The sequence below is a fragment of the Carettochelys insculpta genome, chromosome 6 (assembly GCF_033958435.1).
Source record: "Carettochelys insculpta isolate YL-2023 chromosome 6, ASM3395843v1, whole genome shotgun sequence".
Lineage (NCBI taxonomy): Eukaryota > Metazoa > Chordata > Testudines > Carettochelyidae > Carettochelys > Carettochelys insculpta.
Window position 1 is genome coordinate 58,189,620 of NC_134142.1, and position 20,721 is coordinate 58,210,340.

The following is a 20,721-nucleotide window of genomic DNA, read 5'->3' on the forward strand; positions in this document are numbered from 1 at the left end:
CAAACCAGCCCTGACACACAAGGGTTACTATATAGGGACTAGTGAATGCCCTCCCCTCCATAGTGGCAGTATTGACCCCATGAATGTTATGATGGGTGGGTCACAGAGGTCACCTGATGGGCTGATCTTATCACTGAGCCTGCCCTTTGGTACATCCCACAACCCTGTCCTGAACCAGAAGCTTTGGCCTCCCCCAGCAAAGGCACACAGTTGGAGTAACAGCCCTCCACCAACAGAGTAACCCTGAGAATAACTCAGCTCTTGGAAGGCTCAGTCACAGGGACTTGACACAGTACCCTGTTGCACAGCCCTAGTGAGCCAAAACCCCTAATAAAGCCATCTCACTATGCATAAAGTTTATACAGAGAGAGCTTATAAAATGCTTGTCCCTTTATCTGTGAAAGAGCTATGCACAACTGTTGTCCTCCATCCCCCAGTGCCCCACGGAAGGTAGGATTTAAGTGATTGCAAATGATAACAGACAGATCAAAGTAAGTTATTTAAGTTAAAATAAACAGAACAGAATATGCAGGTAAGCCAAGGGCTCATCTTCACTAGCCCCCTCCTTTAAATGGGGCATGTAAACAAGCCCAGTTGAAGAATAGCAATGAGGTGCTGTACTGTACACACAGCACCTCATTCGCATAATTCTTGCCGTGTGAACTTCAAAGTTGCTAACTTTGAAGCACTAGCAAGCAGTCTAGCCACAGGCACTTCAAAGTACCCACGCTACTTCAAAGTTCCCTTGCTCCCGAAATGTTTTGGGTGTAAGGGAGCGTTGAAGTATCATGGGTACTTTGAAGTGTCCATGGCTACACTGCTTGCTGGCACTTCGAAGTTAGCAACTTCAAAGTTCGTAAGGTGAGAATTATGCTAATGAGGTGGTGCATATGCGGCGCAGCACCTCATTGCTATTCACCGATCGGGCTCATTTACATGCCCCCTTCGAAGGAGGGGGCTAGTGTAGATGAGCCCTAAAAGAAGTTGTTTCAAATCATATAATTTCTCATCTCCGTTCTTATTTCAGGTAAAGTCCTTCTTATGCCAGAGCTGATCAATCTTTCTGAGCTGGATCTAGCAGCTTCTCTTCACCCATTAGAGCTCCTTAGATTTCTTTTGGTTCTAGGTGTTTTCATGTATCCCCTAGGCCACCTCAACAAGCTCTAAAGCCAACCAAAGGCAATAATCATTTTCTTCCCACTTGTTATGTTTCTAGTCTTTGTTCACTTCTCCCAGCCCCGTAGAAAAGTGAAAAATTCAAGAAGGATTCCAGCACTAGGTCACATGGTCATGTGTATTTATAGGACCAACCACAATCATGGATTAAAAGTTAAAAACAAGATGATTCACAGATCATTGACTTGAGTACTGGGCTATTAAGTTCCTTAAGTACCACTCTTGGCTTTCACGAGAAGACTTAAATTAATAAATTTATACTTCATATTTCTAACTTCACATACAAGAGTAATAACTGCAAACATATAGAATATACACATTCAGGGGAATATAGGTTCTCTAATGATAGGTCAAATGCACCATTTTGCATAAAACATATTTGAGTTTGCCATATTTATATTCAAAACGCATTTCCATAAATATGGGGGCAGAGTGTCACAGGTGGCATAACCCCCACACTGTGTGAAAACTCCTAGCCCAGACAGGGAGGTTACACAGCAGTCACCGCAGCAGTCATCAATACCAGGACCATCAGAACCCCATGGAGAGAAGGCGGGCAACCAGGAAGAAATCTCTGACCAGGTTGTTGAACCTACAGCCTATTTTTCATCCTCTTTCCTGGATGAGACCATAATGAACGCCATGGGGGATGACTTTAGACATGCCTTCTGGGCTCTGTCTAGGGTTGCAGATTCTCTTGATATCTCCCTAGAGGAAGTGCAGGAGATACAACATAAGTTTGTTGATATCCTTCGAACATCAGCATAATCAAAAATCACTTTACCCACGAATGATGCAATCACAAAGACTGTGAAACACATTTGGAAGACCCCTGCAACAATTGCTCCAACTAAAAGAGGTCTGACAGGAAATATTACATCCCTGCAAAGGGAGCAGTGTTTATTTTTTCCACACCCCACAACAAACTCCCTGATAATCAATGTTATTCATGAAAGGGGCAAATAATCATTCTCCAAAACCACATATGACAAACACTGGAAGAGCTCAATCTCTTTGGCTGGAAAGCTTGTTCTTCAGTAAAGCTTAACCTTAGAACTGATAATTAAGAGGCATTGTTAGCCAAACAGTACCACACTAGTTAAAGCATATGATCAGAATTTACTGAATTTCTCCTTCTGGAGAAAAAAGTGCAGTTTGCTGCATTCATTTCGGAAGACAAACAGATTACCACGACAGGTCTGCAAGCTACCCGAGACCCTGCAAACACAGTGATAGAATCGACAGTAACCAGGATTGTTATGAGAAGAGCATCCTGGCAGCATGTCTCTTGCTTTCCCCAAAAGTGCCAGCAGCAGTGGGGGACCTGCCATTTGAAGAGTCAAAACTCTTTACAGCAATATTGGACAAGTCTCTGCACATCCTCAAGGACTCAAGGGTGACGCTGAAATCCCTGGGTATCCGTACTGCTAGGACAAGGAAAAGAAAAGGAAAGTATTATAACCCAAATTCTGGTCCACTCCATTTACAGAGACACTCAGGCAATATGACCCACCAGCCCAGAAGCAACAGCCCCCAAGGAGATGACAACTGTCAACTCAGTCTACCATGTCTCCTCGATCATCCAACAGGAGCAAGTTTGAGATGTGGACAGTTTCCAACACTGGAAACTCCTACCATTTCCAGCCATTTGGAGACTGTCTAACTCCCTACTACCCAGTCTGGCAATCCATCACTACAGACCTATGGTTGCAAAAGCTAATCAAAGTTAGACACTACATCCCTTTTACTTTCAACTCCCCTACTCAGGCTCCCTGCACATCCCTCTTCAGTGACCCCCTCACAAACACCTATTGTATCAGAAGGTAACTCACTTGATCCAGGTAGGAGCACAGGTACTCCAATTACTTCCTCAACCCATGATCAACTTCCTCAACCCATGATCAAAAACAACATCATACAAATTCTCACAATTTTGCATCCATGTTCTGTATCAACAGTGGAGAGTGCACATTCACACTCCCTCTGTGCAGAGGCCACGCAACTTTGACACTTCTGCATCCAGAACAACATTTACTTTATAGCAGCATACCTGACTGGATGTCAAAACACTACAGCAGATGCACTCAGCTGGAACTTTCTCTAGGACCATGAATAGGAGAGTGACACCAAGATTCTCTTTAACATATCCAGACAGTGGGGATTCCGCACAGTAGACCTCTTTGCTATGGAGCACAACACCAAATGCCCACTATTGCTCCATGGATTTATTGGGACTTCACCCTTGGGACACTTGTTTCTTGACAAATGGGATGCTTCACTCAGTTATGCCTTTGTGCCCATTTTGTTAATGGTGCGAATGTTTCACAAGATCAAAGCAGACAAAGCCACAATATTGATAGCCCCTGAGTGACCTCATCAAATATGGTTCCCCTGCATTCTCAGAATCTCAGTGTGCAGACATTGCACTGTTCCTCTCCTGTTTCATCTCCTGTCCTGGGACTCTTGGTGAATTCTGCACTAACACTGGAGTCACTCCACCTCAAAATTGGGCTGGCCAATGATTTTGGGCAGCTGAAATAACATGCTCCAAAGACACAGAGAACGTTTTTATTAAGTGGTCACAGACTGACTACCTGCCACACATACCTACACAAATGGAGACACTTTGATTCCTAATGTCACATGAAGCAAATGCTATTGGTATATGTGCCCTTCCTGTTAAGTCTGGATTACCTGCTTGAATTCAAGAGGTCAGAGGTCTTTATTAGCTCAGTCAGGATATACCTCTCAGCCACAGCAGCTTTCCAACATAAGATAGATGAAGCACCCCCTACCAGCAGTTGTTTTCTGGAGGCCTCAACAACAGTGATCCCACAGTTCGTACTCCGCCATGGGACTTCATCTTCATTCTCAGACATCACTCATTTTAGCCACTAGTCACTTGCTCACATTTCCACCTGTCTGTGAAGGTGGCCATTCGAGCTGACATTACTTCTGCAAGACAAGTGGGGGAAGTAGGGTCCCTCACAATTTATCTACCATAGTGTTTTCGGAAGGCAAAATCACTCTCAGATTGCATCACAAGTGCTTACCTAAAGTCACTTCCTCATTCTCCTTCAACCAACCTATTTACTTACCAACGTTGTATCCTAAGCCACATGAGGATATGTGAGAAGCCATGCTTTTCAGCCTCACTGCTCTCGGGGCCGTCTCTTTTTATATGTCATTTTGCAGATCGCCAACATTATTGGTTTCATCACGGCACAATCAAAAGGAGATGCCATATCAAACAGAGGCTCTCCATCTGTGTTTCAAAATGCATCAAACCAGCAACAGAACCTGCAGCCCCTTTTGGTGACTCTCATGCATTCCACTAGGGCAATGTCAACTTCGGTGGTTTTTCTGAGCAATGTACCCATTATGAACATATAAGGTGGGTCTACACTACAAAGTTCTGTCTACAGAAGTCACTGTTGACAGAGTTTTGCCAACAGAACCTCTGTCTACAGAACATGTCCACCCCTAATACATGCTCCCCCTGTCAACACCCTCTGTCAACAGAGTGGCCAGACTTCCCAGCCCTCTGTCGACATAACAGTCAATTGGAAGCTCTGCAAACAAGGCAGCTCAGTGAACCGGAAGCCCTCTCTGTCAACAGAGGGCCCCCTGGAGCATGTACACTATTTTTCCGTTGACAGAATCTGTCTACAGAGGTGCTCTGTTTCAAACTTTCAGTACCTAACTCTTCTGGGAAAAAGGCTGCGTTCTGTCAACAGATTCTAGGCAGAACTCATGTGTAGTGTGGAAGTTCCATAGTTTTGTTAACAGAAGGCCTTTTCTGTAGACAGAACATCTACGCTAAAAGCATCTGTCTACAGAAGTTACTGTTGAAAGAGATTTTCCAACAAAACTTCTATTGACAGATCACTTCTACACATAAAAGTGGATCAATCTTTTGATCCACTCTGTTGACAAAAGGGCCCTCCAGAGTGTCTACCAACCTTTTTGTCAACAGTTTCTGTCAACAAAACACATTTTTGTGTAGACGCTCCACAAGTTTTGCCTACAAAACTCTCTAGTGTAGATGTAGCCTAAAAGCGTAGCACCCATAGGAACATCACTTGAAGAAGAAAAGAGGGTTGTGCAGTAACTGAGGTTCTTTGAGATGTGTGTCCCTTCCACTAACCTCCCTCTTCCCCTCTACTTCAGAGTTTCAAACTCATGCACTGGAGGAGAGGAGGAACAGAGGAGGTTGGTCACACACTCCAGTTAACCACTTGAGGAAATGCAACATGGGGACTGAGTATGTGCAAGGCAACAAGGCACTGTTACCAAAAATCACTGAAGACACTACAGGGACGCTCAAACACTTAAAAAGGAGGGTCCACAGGGGGGTCACATCTTGGAGAGCCCCCGCTAATGCACAAGGTGAATAACTCTCTTTTCCATGGTCTAACATCCTGCCCCCTCCCCTCAGTATGAGGCTGAGATGAATTTCATCTGTTACATCTAATGCAAATCAGTGTAATTGAAGCCAAATATAGTTGAAATACCCTTGAAAGAACCAAGTTAGGCACTAAAGTCACAGTAGGATTTGTAGAAGTGAAAGGCAGCCAAACTTTTGCAAGCGTCCCCAACAGTGGACAAGGTGAATTTCTGGGATACAAGGTGCCCATTAAGAAAAATGCAAGATAGACAGTCTTTCAAAATGGTTACCTAACTGAGGTTAAACTGTGATTACAGTCCCATTTAAAACAATGACAGATGGCAGTGTTTGAAAGAGATCAGAAACTTTTAATTGTGAAGAATAATATGAATAAGTTACCATGAATATTTAAAAAGTCTTCAAATGTAGCTTGCTCACAAGTTTTCAGTAAGTTTAATCATAAAAGCAGTTGCAATTGTCTTTTATTCCATTATTCAGATTATTCAAGATAAAGAAACTGTCAGACAATGGCTGCTTCATTTCAGAAAGGATCCATTTATATTAACTCTTAAACTAATTAGCTAATTCACTTGTCATTTCTCAGAAAATCCATTTTCTGTTCAGAGTGAGTGTTGTAAGTTTGGGAAGCAGAAGCTGAATTTGTCATATGTACCATAGAGGTTGAATTCCTGCTTTAAGCACAAAACTCAGCCTAAAGAATGAATCAAGAGTGAAACCTCCTTAATTACGAAAAATTGGAAAATGTCAGTGAAAATTGTTTCAAATTAATCTTTTAATTTCTGTTCTTAATACAAAAATGCAAATGAGGATGACAGCAATAGGTGAAAATTCTATAAAACACTAAATATCAATCTTGTTTACTTAACATTATCCCTCTCATGGTTTGGGCCTGAAAGCTCTACAAATGGTTTTGTAATATTTCTATTGTTTGTACCCAAATGTTGGGGTATCGTAATACCTAGATTGAAAGCCATTGCAACAAAGTAATCCTTTGTTTCTCTTTACCTGGAGATTAAGTTCCATGGGGATTCAGTTTCAAAAGTAAAATATTGATTAAAATATCACACATTCAGTAGATATCAGCAACACATTGTGAAGTGCAATACTTTTGTGAAAGAGGATTCAGCCTGGGGATAGAAAGGAAGAAACTTAAAGTGCAGTTGTTTGATAGGAAAATTTCTTCAACTGGACATTACATAAATAAGAATTTAGTGTTGGAATGTCTAACAAGATCATCTAGTCCATGTCTATGCCAGGTGCAGGACTGTTAGTTATAGCAGTGATTCTCAAACTTTTTACCATTATGCTCCAATTTTGTCACAGCAATTGAGCTCAAAGCCCCATTTTCGTAGAAGCTACAGGCAATATTCATATTTTGCTAGAATGCCAACTTTAGGTTATGTACGCAAGATAGAGAGTGGTTGGAGAAGGAGGAAGCCGTTCAGTAATTTCTCAAGTAAATGTCACAAGAATCCTTTTATAGTGGAAAGTGTTAGACAACTAAAACACAGAGAGAGGTCCCAATAATTATAATAGACTTGCCATGACAAGAGAGTCATGTGAGCTGGGGAAGTTTTAGAGGGACATTCAAGTCTGAGTGAAAGAGACTGGAGTGTCCTAGAAGGAAGACATTGAGAGGTAATTGATGTCTGGAATATTGGGTGTAACGCCAACAGACCCAGGTTGCCGGCCCCACGGATAGAACCTGCGAGCATAGGGTCTGAAGTCCTGCACTCTCCCACATGAGCTAAAGGTCAGCTGGCTCTCAGGCGATGCTGTAGAGCAGAGACTTCATTCACCCCAGATGAGGTCTCAGTGCCTCTGGGTACTATGTGGGTATTGTTTGGAAAATGTCCTGGAACTTCATCCAGAGGCACGTAGCTTGATCCTTCCCATAATAGCCTCTTAAAGTTCTCTGGCTTGTTCCTTATTCTGTCCCTGTCCTACTTCCTTTCCAATGAGGCTCTGAATCAGCCATGTGCTGCCATCTATCTCCCCTTCCTTCCTTCTCTCTCCTCCTCAGTGGCTCTGCATATGCTGGATACCATTCAAAGGAGAGGGGATCTTGTAGTTCTCATGCTTATATCATTATAGCTGAGAGGAGTTACTACAGAGGAAAATGGCTTGATCCACATAGCTCTGTGTTGGGTGTTTGACTGTAGTTGGAGTTGGAACATTTGTTTATTTTCAAGAACCAAAAATTTAAAACAGAACTTTGGGTCTCACCAAGCATTGCCAAAACCCCAGCAGTGGGGAGAAGGCCATGATTCAAGAGTTTGCATTTTTGGGCATTGCCTAGTCCAATTTTGATAGTCCTAAGTGATGGACTCTTTACTATTTCTCCTAGAGATTGTTCTGCAGACTAATAGATGTGATTATCAGAAAGATTTTTTCTTGGTATTCTGTTTAATTTTCATTTTCTTAATTTCATAATAAGTCAGTCCTACCTCCATGGATTGCATTTGTTTCTCTTCTCTGAATGCTATGAAGTTTGTCAATTTCTTTCTGGCAAAGTAATGTTCAAAGCTGAAAAAATGGAAGTGTAATTGTATGAGAAATTTTCAAAGGGTTACCCCTCTATTTCTTAGCACTTGTTGGCACTGCATATTCAGCACAAAACTACCTCATGTTTGACACTGCAAATTAATGTTTAATATACCTGTTTAATTCACTGTTCACTATGACCCTTGGGTCGTCCACAGAGTGAATCCCAAGTTTTTTCCTGCCATTGAAAACGTAGGTCATATAGTGTTTTCCTGGTGGTATTAAATTGCCTTTTTCCAAGCTGTGTTTCATTTTCAGTTTTTCTACCTAACTTTCCAATCTTTCTCTATATTCACTTGTTTTATTCCATTGTCCTGACAACTGTTCCCAAATGTTCCCAGTTTCGCGTCCGCTACACCTTTGAGTAATGTGTTATATTGACATTCTTCCAGATGATTATTTCAGATATTTAATAAGATTAGATCTAACACTGAAGCCACTAGTCTCCATCGTCCAACTTCCCCACCAATTTATCTTTACCTCTAATCCTCTGATTTATCCTTCTGTATGGTATTTTACCTTACTTTAAGACCATGCACCAGTGTTCTTATCCAAGTCAGTTTGAATTAATTTTTAAAATAAAATTTCACATGATACAATATAAAATGTTTTACTGAGTTCCAAATATATTACAGGTTGAACTTCTCTAATCCAGCACCCTCAGCACCTGCGCAGTGCCATACAAGAGAATTTGCTGGACCATGGGAGGTCAATGTTGTCTGGCAGCATTACCAACACTTCCACTGTTTACTGGGCTCTTAGAAGCTGTTTTAGGGGTAAATAACAGCTAAGTAACAGGACAGAACACTGAGACTCAGGACTCATGGCTGGAAATGTACTTTATGGGACCATGAGAAACTTGACTACACCCAGGATACATGGTCACCCAGCAAACTAAAATCATGCCAGATTATGGATGTTGTCAGGTGAGAGCTCTGGATTAGAGAGGTTCAACCTGTACATAGGAACACATTCTAAAATGGTCCAGTAGTTAACAAACTAGATTAGAACTCAGGAATTCAATTTTCTGCTCTGTCATAGACTTCCTCTATGACCTTGGATGGGTTACCTGGGGCCAGATTTACAAAGGTGTTCAGGTAACTATACATTTAGGTGCCAAAAATGCATGGCAGGATTCACAAACTCATCTAAGTGAATTTAGTGGAAGTTAGCTGTCTAACCTGCTTTGGTACCTTTCTGTGCTTCCATTCCTCATCTGTAAAATGGGTATAATACAACTTCCCACCACACAGAGGTATTGTGAGAATAAATATATTCAACATACTGAGATGCTTGAATATTCTCCTTAATGGGAAAGCAATAAAAGTATCTTAGATGGCTTGGATTTCTTATATCTTCCTCTGATTTTTCAAATCTATTTTAAATAGAAAATAAGCTTGCCTGGCAAAATCTACTCTTTAAAAACTCATGCTTATTGCTGTTCCCATTACTCTTTACATGTTTCGTGAATTTTCTCTCACTTATTCCATTATTTTATTATGGACTGAAGCTAAACTTTTGAGACAGTATTTGTCAGGACCTCAGTTTTTTTCCTGTTAATATTTCAGGTTTAATTTTACCAATTGGTGACTGTTACAAATACAAAAAGGTAGAGTGTTTATAAACAGTATCTTCTGAAAACATTTGACATTTTCTTAAGTTTGTTAACATGCATTTACTGTTCCCATGTATCAAATAAAACAATACGTTATTCATCTTTAGGGAAAAATTACAATCATTAGAGAGAGACTCAGCCACATAAAATATAGTTGCTGCAAACTGTTTTAATCAAAGGAAACATTTCATCTATGGAGTGCTTTTCATACTGAAAATTATTCGGAATAATATTACTGCCAGATGCAGGTTGTCTGGGTGCTTATTTTGATTATGTGATTGAAAATACACCTTCAGGAAACTACTCTATGCCTTTCTTTCACATTTTATAGTCTCACTATTCTCTCCTTATGGTTTTACCTTACATTCTAAACAAAACATTAATTTCTGTGTCTTCTCCTACTGTTTTGCATTCCTTTCTGCTTTAGTCTATTCTGCAAACTTGCTGCCCTTGTTAGACATAGGATTTCACTTTTTGGTAAGTTATTAAAAATATTAGTGAATTTACATATATAACTTTTTGTGCTTTCTATAATATAGCTAAGTCTTATAACTGATAAGCAATATGATTTGTGATGGAAAATAAGTGTTGCATGATGTTAACTTAATTATTTGCTCATAACTTTCACAAAACATGCTGATTACAATATTGTCAGCTGAATTTGATAAAATAAGAATAATTTATTGTAGAATTATGAGATTGTGAAATGAACGCATGCTTTTTCTTGTGGTCAACTAAGAAATTAAGTAAGAATATTTAGATTATTAACTGCAAAAATATTTTTCCTAATGCTTGAATTGATATGTAAACACCAAATACTGTTATTGTTCAGGTAAAGAGGACTGAAAGGGCACATTCTGAAATAAAGTTTGCATTCTGTTCGTACAACCCAGTCTAAAGGGGGAAAATAGAGAAGCATGGGAAGGGAGGATAAAACCATTACTTCTGAAAGATCTTTGACATAGGGGCTATTGTAGGCCTTGTAATTACCCATGATAGATACATAATTATGAGTAAAGAAATGTCTGTTTGCACACATTGACATACTTTTTAGACAACTAAATATGTTGTTCAGAACAATATGTACTTTATTTTTTATAACAGGGAGTGATTCTACTACAATGGTGAGCTGCCTGCATATCTTGGCTCAGACATTGGATACCAGGTAATTTGGCCAAGTTTTTGCTTTATTTAATACCACCTAAAAATCATATAGATTTCAAGAATCTCTTGAAAGTACAGTTGTGCAGTTTTCTTGGTCTTTTTATTATTATTCTTTATTTACTGCTGATATTAATTCTGGTGTAAGTATTATAGTCTAGATTTTTCAGACACTGTCTTCCATTCTTTTAAATACATTCTGGCACCCACAATTGTATATGCCCCCTGCTCAGCTGACTAAAATGTCTACTGCCCCTATTCACAAAGGCAGTCAGGGACTTTAATTAGAAATATGAGTGACATTGTCTGCAAAATTGCACTTCTTGTAATTTGCACTCACAAAAACAGAGGCATATTTAGACCAGGCTGACAGATCGGCATTAGAGCTGCATGGAATATCATTTGAAGTGGTCTATAAGCATGGTAAAATACGTTAAAATTTAATTCATAGAATCATAGGGCTAGAAGGGACCTCAGGAGGTCATCAAGTCCAGCTCCCTGCCCAAAACAGGATCAACCCCAACTAAATCATCCCCTCCAGGACTTTATCAAGCCAGGAGCTAAAAACTTCTAGGAATAGAGATTCTACCACCTCTCAACGCAATGCATTCCAGTGCTCCAATACCCTCCTGGTGAAATGTTTTTTTCCTAATATCCAGCATACTCCTCTTCTTCTGTAATGTTTGACCATTGCTCCTCCTTCTGCTGTCTGTCACCACTGCGAACAGGTTCTCCCCATCTTCTTTAGAGCTCCCCTTCAGGAAGTTGAAGACTGCTATTAAATCACCCCTCAGTCTTCTCTTCTGCAAACTAGACAAGCTTTTAGTCTAATATTCTCTGATCATAAATCGCTTTGTTTTTAATAACATATATAACTTATAATATAATACATACTGAAACCATTCAAGGAGGTATTAATTAGTAGCTGAGTGATAGATGACAATAAATGTATTAGTGTATTTTAGGATGTCTCCACAATTATTGCTATTGTATTTTTTAAAAGAAACCCATTTCTCTTAATTATGTCACCCTAATCTCATCTTCATGCTCTCTATAGCTTCAGATGTTGCCATTCCAACTAATCAATTGTTTAAAATGCTTGAATTTGTTATTCCTTTTATGGATTTTAGTAAGAAGCAAAGCATCGTCATATCGTAGTGTTATGAGAACACTGATTCTGGAGATGTCACTTTTTGGATGAGTCATAAAACCAAGGAGTCTGCTTATTCATCTTCTAGTGATGATCCCTACGGGTGTTCCATGCAAAGTACACGTGCTCACCATGCTCCTGAAACTGGACTGTTTTTGCCAGCTGTGCCCATTGATCTCTACCTACATTTCTCCCGTGCTTGTGCACTGAACTGAGAACAAAAGGAGCTGTGCAGATCAACCATATCTCCAGCTATTTTCTACCGCTCCTGTGGTCTGAGATGGAACCTCTTCAAAGTTTTGCTATTAGCTGATATTCTTGTTCTAACATTGGTCGTAGTTCTAGATAGTTTTAAAATGTTTAGATCATTTCCAATTAGAGTCATTTAGCTGATTTATGATTGTAGGGCTTGGTGATCTTCTCCCCACCTCATCATTGCCCTGCACAAGGTGTCTAGTTTGCCTAGGATCCCAGGATTCACAGGTTTTCCCACTTAGCAACTTCCAAAACGTATGCATCTGTTCCTTCAATGAGCTCATATCCCCTTCAAGTTCAAGATCTGCTGATTCTTTCCTACTGAAACCCATCATGCGTATGATCCTAGCCTTTAGATCCTGCCTCAAGTACATTGGACAGAGGCACCAAGAAGCACCCTCAAGTATAGTAGTCTGGAAATCAGGGTAGGGACTCTCAGGGTATGTCTAGACTACAAGGAAGATTGACCCTGTCAGGCCTGGTAGAGATGTGCGAAATAGAAATATCTGGGTTCAGCAGTCGAGCCCCGTATGCCTCAATATGTACTCTCTTTGTGCAGATGGCCAGGTAAGTCAGCTGCAGATAAGTTGAGTCTAGCTACACAATTGCTGTAGCTAGAATTGCATATCTGCAAACAGCTTACTTGCGTAGTGAACAAGCCTCAATCACAAGCACAAGGAGGATAAAGGCAAACACTCTCACAAGAAACCTGAGAAATCACTTTTCATGTCCTTCCTGCTTTTCCCTGAGCCCTGTTCTCCCCGCCCCCGCCCCCAGCTTCCTTTCCCTCTTGAAATGCCAGCCCAACTGCACCTCCCTTCTCCCAGGGACTGACTGCAGATTTTCCCAGCAGCCCCCTTTTCTGCTGCCAATTTCCTGTCTTTATAACCACAGCCCAGTTCATCCCTTCCCAGCTGGACTCTCTCACTCAGTCCCAGGAATAATTAGCCACCTGATTCCTCTCAACTGTGGTCTATTGTGTTAATTAGCCCCCTTCTTTGTCTTCATTAACCCTTTCAGGCAAATGTGGGTTGAACTTCCTGCAGAGTTCTGACTTGTGGAAAAATGGGTATAGGTATGTTCATTGTCCCTCTTTCTCCCACAAAAAGACTGACTACAGATAAGATTAGATGAGAAGAGCAGCTCAACAAATCCATTGAACAGGTACCTGGAACACCAAGAATCCCAGCTGCACATAATGCTCCAGGAGCTGCATTCAGTATCTGAAGCCTGAAAATCATTCCATTTGTTTGAATCTTGCCCATTCAGATCGCACCATATGACAAGAATTTATTGTATCAGCAGGACAGGGAGAGAGAGAGGAGCACACTCCATCACATAGAAGTAGTCAATGTCTCCAATTGTTGCATTTGTCACCAGATCACCATCTCTGTAATGTGCTTTCTAGCATTGTAGAACACATTGGCCACCAGACTCAATGGTCATCTCCAGAGACCATGACTAGGCACTAAAGGTGGTAAATATATATAAATAGGTGGTATAGGTAATCTTTCACCAGGGGGGATTGTTGTCATGGGTTCTCTTTGCATCTTAAGAGAACTAGAAATGCCTGATTACTGCTCCTGACAATCTTGAGGCCACAATTCCAGGGGGAATGCATTTCTAACTCAGTGAACAGAACGGCACCATCCTCTTTTCCTACAAGTTCTAAGGAAAATTGAGCAACATGGAGCATCAGTGCTGTTTATTCCTCCATGGTGTCCCAGGCAATTCTGTTTCCTGAGCATTCTTCTGATGTCTTTGTGTCCATGAATCCATATTCGGCTATTAACAGAGCTACTAAGGGTAGAGGCAGGATCTAACACTCCAGCTCAGCAATCCTCCATTTAACACTGTGATATTTTGGTGAACATCAGACTTAGAAAAGTCATGCTTGGAGATGTTCCAATCCACTCTTAGCAATAGTAGGAAAGGTCCATGAAGAAATGCTATGCAACAAAATAGAAAAGATTTTCTATCTGGTGCAAACATTATCATCTGCCCTTGAAATCTTTGGAGATCCCTGCTGCTCTGGATTATTTCCTCTAAAAAAGTCAGGGTTATCCATCAACTTCTTGCATATATATTTGGCAGATGTTAGTGCTTTCCATCATCCAGTAGACAGACATTCATCCTCATCTTATGACACTGAGACTTCTGAACGGACTGTCCTGAAACTGTTGTTCAGAGCAGAAACTGCCCTGATATGGGATCTCATACTGGTTGCACCTCCCTTCTCCAGCACCCTTGGGACCTGACCAGTCCTGAACAAGGGAATTTGCAGGACAAGTAGAGGTCATCTACCTCTGCCACCCCCCAACCTGATATCCCTCTCTTCTGCTAGCTACTCTTTGCCCACTGGACCACTAGCTGCAATCCCAGGGTCCCTTTACCTCCATCCCTACCCCTAGCCACTGCTGGGCCAACACTAGCCCAACCAGGTCTGGGCTGCCCATCTCAGATGCAGACTCTGGCTCCAGCCCTGGCTGGGTCCAGACCCATGGGCATCAACTCTTGCTCTAGCTGGGCTGCCACGTCTGGCCAGGGACACAAGCGCTGCTGTGATCTCCTGCCTAGGGCTGCAAGGCTGTCCTGCTTGTCCCTCTCAACCCAGGGCTCTCTGGTTCAGTAACATTTGTTGTCCTTCCAGACTGGAGAATCCCAATTTTGGGAGGTGCCGACTGTATCAGTATTGATGGATATCCCATTTTGAACCTTTAGACTCCTCATGTTCATTCACACATCTTTCTATGGAAGTTACATTTCTGATTACAGTCACCTCAACCAGAAGAAGTGACCAACCTTCTCTATGCAGTCTTTCATGAGGAAAAAAAAAAGTTTCTTGAGGTTAAACCCCAAATTCACTACAAAAGTAATCTTAGAATTTCATTTGAATGAAATCAACCATTTATCTGTCTTCTAGCTGCAATCTCACCCAGTCAGAGATAACAAGAAGCTCCATTCTCTCAGTATTCATACAGTTTTGGCCTTCTTCCGATAAAGGGTGAAATTCTGAAAATCTCCCAGGCTGTTTCCTTCATTTGACATATAAATACGAGAGGAATTTATCACCTCACACAGACTGTCCGAGTGGATTTTGGTCTGTGTTCTGCTTTGCCATGAGATGATGGCAATCGCTTTCCTCAGAAACTAAGGGCCTACTTGCTGGAGCCCATTTTCCTCATTTTGAAACATCCGTCTTTTAGAAATCTGCAGAGCGGTGTCATGGGGCTCTGCCCATATCTTTGTGAGAATGTATGCCATGGTACAAGCTTCTACAATGTATGACTCTTGGCAGTGTGGTCCTCCAGTTTGTGATAGAGCAAGGTTGCTCACAGTGAATACTGTGTGAGTCACTACAAGTGGAATGTACATAAGAACCATCACTTGAAGGAAGGGAGTATTACTTATCTTACAGTAAGTGGATTTCTTTAGGTGATTCTTACCTAATCACTACCCGTTCTCCTTCTCCTCTGCTACAGAGTCTTATTTGGGGCTATTGGCAAAGGAAAGATATGTGGAGTGGTGATCAATCCACACTACCCTTTATGTCCTTGGATTGGAATGAATGGAGGGGAGATGGCCACAGACCATAAGTCAATGGATTGCTAGTAAAAATTTTTGGTCTCCGGGGCATAGAGTACACACACAGCTGAAATAGAATACAGGTAGGGACCAAAACATCTTGAAGAACTCCAGTTACTTCAAGATAAGTAACTCTTCTTTAGCATCATTGTCCTTACCAAATCCAATGACATGTGATTGCATTGTGCTTGTGCACATTTACTGAATGGGTTTTTTTGAGTACAGTCTTACCTTATGTTTGGTCATACTGTTCTTGTTTGCTTTGAAATAGCTGTTGTATTTCATAGCAGAGGAAACTGAACGTAGTGCTGCATACGTCTCTTCCTTTCCTCAAAATTACATTGTGAAACTTAATTAAGTACTCTGGATAAAGAAATAAAACCCATATTGAATTTCAGAGTGTAATTAATAACAACAAAAACTGCCATTTATATAACTGAAATATTTCAGGGGACTCTCAGAAACTTTTATTAAAATGTCACGTAACGTAATATACAAAAATGTGTATTTTGTATTTACTAGCAACTTGTTGCATTTAGGACTGAGGAGGGTTAGCAAAGTCTAGCGTATGAGGTGGTGGATTGGGTATCAAGGTAACATTTCCAACTTAGCCACTAACCTGCTGTGTTGCTTCACCTCTTGACTGGAGCAAGAGCTGGTGTGATTGGCCATACAGGATAGCTGATCAAGAAGTTGAAGATATGTACAAATGGATAGGAAAGTGGAACTTTAATGGTGATGAGTGAGAGGTGTTGTGATGAAAGGCATGCAGCTCACCATGAGTGGCTGCCAAATTACTGTGGCACTTATAGTAGGAGCAGGATAGGTGTCCTGTCTCTTGTACCTGTTGTATACTTAAGGAATTTTTCCAACACCACCTGATGAAAGGCTTGATGGAACATGCTCTGAAAGCTGTTCTGTCACGTTTGAGGTGGGATCGTGTATTTTGGGATTACAAAGTTTAGGAAGGGGTTGGTGAAAACAGTTCCATATAACTTGCCTCGTTGTTGTGTCTATACACATCATGTTCCTTGTATTTCTTCATCTCCATCAACTGAGTTTAAAACGTCATTAGGCCTCCACAATATAAACATACTGAAAATTTTAAAGTTCAAGGTTATTTGGAGGATGTACTCTGAGGTGCTTTTTTACAAATAAAAGACAACTAGGACAACAATATCTCATTTAACTGGCTTTTTCAGTTACAGTTCAAAACTCCACTGACACTTACCTGTGTACGGTCAAAGCCTGCTTTCAGCGGGAAAGAAACTAAACCAACAAGTAAATACATCACTGTTTATAAAAATGTGTTGACAACCAATGTGGAATTTAATTCAGATTTGTCCCAAATTATTTTGTAGAACCGTCATGAAATCAGGCTCAGAGTTGGTGAAAGCTGGATTACGTGCATTCTTTGAAAATGCGGCTGAAGATCTGGAAAAGACTTTAGAAAATCTTAAACTTGGGAAATTTACCCATTCACGAACACAAATTAAAGGTGTCTCACAGAATATTAACTATACTACAGTGGCATTGTTACCTATATTGACCTCAATTTTTGAACATATTGCACAGCATCAGTTTGGTGTTGATTTACTCTGTAAGTCTTCTTATTTTTGTCTATTATTTTCAAAGATTTACTTGGTTGTAATAACATAAAGATTTGTAGCAGTGAATGCATGAGTTCATTAGACTAAATTCTGTGCTCAGTTACCTTGGTGTATTACCAGTGTTAAGCCTGGAATTAACTCAATTTGATTTTTGTTTTAAAAAATTTGCCTTCATTAGAGTTATATTGTTGCAAATCTAGCAGCTCAGTTAATGCCAAAATTCTTTTAGGCTGCTGGAAATATGTTCATTTAAAGAGACAAATTGCTTTTAGAATCTTATTCCCTTTGTAAAAATAGGAGATTTTAAGTGCTGAAAACAGTGTTGTTTATGCATAGTACCTCTCCAAGCACTGATATCAATTTAAAATTCCTCTTAAAATTTGTCTTTTCAAATATGTATGGGTAATACCGATATAGTTTCCTTGAAAATGCAAATAAGGTATTCCAAAAACTTCTGTTGCATATTATAATTTGCTGGAGTAAAATGAGCAAAAAGTTGAAGATCTGCCCAGAGCTCTGTCTTAAAAGAAGATGACACTGTTTTTACCTTACACTGGAGCCTATTAAATGAATGCTTGATTAGTTTAAAGTATTAAATGTTAAAATGTCCTGATTAAGGAACAGAGATTTTTCAGGCTATTTTAAAAATGCTGGTGGCAAGGAAAAGTAAACAGTTCCATTCACTCTAAATATTTCCCTTGAGGTTTAGCAACATGTGTGTCAGGGTAAAGGAAATAGAGAGTAGAGGTCTGAAATCAATGGAAGGTTTTTCACTGAGTCCAGGAAGCTTTTGATCAATCCCTTGCAGGTTACATATGTAAGCTGTGTCTACACGTGCACACTAGTTCGAAGTAGCGGCACTAACTCCGAAATAGTGCCCGTCACGGCTACACGTGTTGGGCGCTATTTCGATGTTAACATTGACGTTAGGCGGCGAGACGTCGAAGCCGCTAACCCCATGAGGGGATGGGAATAGCGCCCTACTTCGACGTTCAACGTCAAAGTAGGGACCGTGTAGTCGTTGTGCTTCCCACAACATCGAAATTGCGGGGTCCTCCATGGCGGCCATCAGCTGGGGGGTTGAGAGACTCTCTCTCCAGCCCCTCAGCTCAATGGTGGCCATGTGGAGCAGCCCCTTAAAGGTCCCCTCCCCCTCCCTTTCTGTGCAGGAAGCTGAGAGAGCGTGCAGGCGGCAGCCCAGACACGCGGCCAGCCTGCATGCTCTTGAGCAGCCCCAACAACCCCCAACCAACCTCATGGCCGCACGGCAGCCCCCCCAGCGCCCCCAGGGGACCCCCCCAAGGGGAGCCAGGGCAGCAAGCGGCAGCGGGGCCCCTCCTGGATGGAGGCCGAGCTTCGGGACCTGCTGGGGCTCTGGAGTGAGGAGGAGGTGCTCCAGGTAATGGGGAGCAAGAGGCGGAACGCGGATGCATTCGCTCGGCTGGCCGAGGGCCTGGCCGCCCAGGGTCACCCTGCCTGCACTCTGGACCATGTCCGAAGTAAAGTGAAAGAGCTGCAGCAGGGTTACACCCGGGCCCAGGATGTGGCCGGCCGATCTGGGGCCGCCCCCGTCACTTGCCCCTTTTACAGGGAGCTCAGGGACATCCTGGGCCCCCGGCACACCTCCTCCCCTCCGGCCACTCTTGACACCTCGGCTAAGGAGCCCCATCAGGCCCTGGAGCCGGAGTCCGCCCCGGAGGTAAGCCCCGCACCCTGGGGGCCCCCCCTGGAGCACACCCCCGGGGCATTGCAGCAGCAGGAGGAGGAGGAAGAGGAGGGGGACTCCTCCTCCACTGAGACGGGGCTGCACATCATCCTCCCCTCCCGGAGCAGCAGCCGGGCGTCCGCCCCCCGGGTGTCCCCGGACCATGGGAGTGGACCTACAGGTATGTACCCCCCCGGTGTACACCCCCGGGGTTGAGGGGCAGGGGTAATAGATATGTGGCCAGGGCCCTCCACGTGCCCAGATGGCCATGGCCCCAAGGACAGCAGTGCAATGTCCCTCACAGGAGGGCATCAGCCCCTTCCCCCCCACCCCAGCACGACAGTGCCATGCCCCATCCCCGGGGCAGGGGGGAGCGGAACCTCTAGGGTCCCCCGGGAGGAGGGGGTGGGACACCCCGCAGCAGCATGTGATGGAGTCGGGGGAGTGCAAATGCGAGACTCAGGCTAGATATGAGCAGCAAGCTGAATAGTTCCCAGGGGCAAAGGATGATCCTGGGGCTACAGCTGGCAGGTGACACCCCTGCCCTGAACAAAGAGGGGGGAGGAGCCGAGCTGGCTTTGAATCCGGGGGCGGGGCCGCAGGTAGAGGCTAGGGGAAGGGAGAGCTGGAAGGCAGCCAGCCTGAGGAGGGGGAAAGCTACACCCCAGAGGGGCACCCCTTGGGGTCTTCTCCCCAGGACGGGTTGGAAGGACTGTCTCTGACTGCTGTACTGTCACTCCTGGGAGAAACTGGGCATCTGTGGCCTAAGAAACCTCTCCTGTCAGACGCTGCTGAGTGAAGTGAGAGTCACTCCCGCCAGGGGACGGGGTGCAGTGCAGGGGGATCCGTGAACCCCATCACAGCAGCATCTCCCGGGGACGGGGATGGGGAACCTGCAGCACAGGGGTGGGGCGACAAGGGCCACGGCTCGGGTCCCACACTAACGCCTGTCTCCACTCTTCTTCCCCCCTCTCCTGTGTTCCGCAGCTGCACCATCGGAAGGACCGGAGAGTGCCGGTGAGGCTTCAGTGGTCCCGGAATCCCCTCTGGGGCCATCGCTCCAGGCCAGCCCCTCGGCGGAGGACCAACTGGCCCCACGGCGGGCAAGACGGCAGACCCCGCAACACCACATGGTGGCGACGGACCCCCAACTGCTGGCCATCCATCGCCAGCAGCTGGAGGTCGCGGAGCAGCGTCTGTGGGTGGAGCAACGCCGCCTCCACCTGCAGGAGCGGACGCTGGCCTAGCGCCAAGAGGCATGGGGGGCCTACATGGAGACATTCAACTGTCTCGTGGACTACCTGGCCCCCCGTGCCGCGCCGGCCGCCGCAGTGCCCACCCTGCCCGCTCCACCCGCTGCTCCACTCGTCGCCGCGCTGTCCGCCGTCACCCCGCCACCGAGGGCCGGACCGCCGAGGGACACCTGGGGCCAGCTGAGACTTGCTGGACATATCTTCCGATCCGCCTGGCCCCCAGCTAGCCCTGGACAGGGCTGCAGCCGAGGCAGGGCTC

The 20,721-nt window shown here is 43.4% G+C and overlaps 1 protein-coding gene across 1 annotated transcript in view; it reads left to right on the forward strand.

Annotated features, from left to right (window-relative positions):
- Positions 1 to 20,721, forward strand: part of RYR3 (ryanodine receptor 3) — a 572,218-nt gene that overhangs the window by 428,688 nt on the left and 122,809 nt on the right. The window contains exons 62-64 of the mRNA XM_074996957.1: positions 10,171 to 10,220; positions 10,848 to 10,908; positions 17,256 to 17,494. Of these exons, the coding sequence (XP_074853058.1) occupies positions 10,171 to 10,220; positions 10,848 to 10,908; positions 17,256 to 17,494 (350 nt within the window). The remainder of the gene's footprint in view (positions 1 to 10,170; positions 10,221 to 10,847; positions 10,909 to 17,255; positions 17,495 to 20,721) is intronic.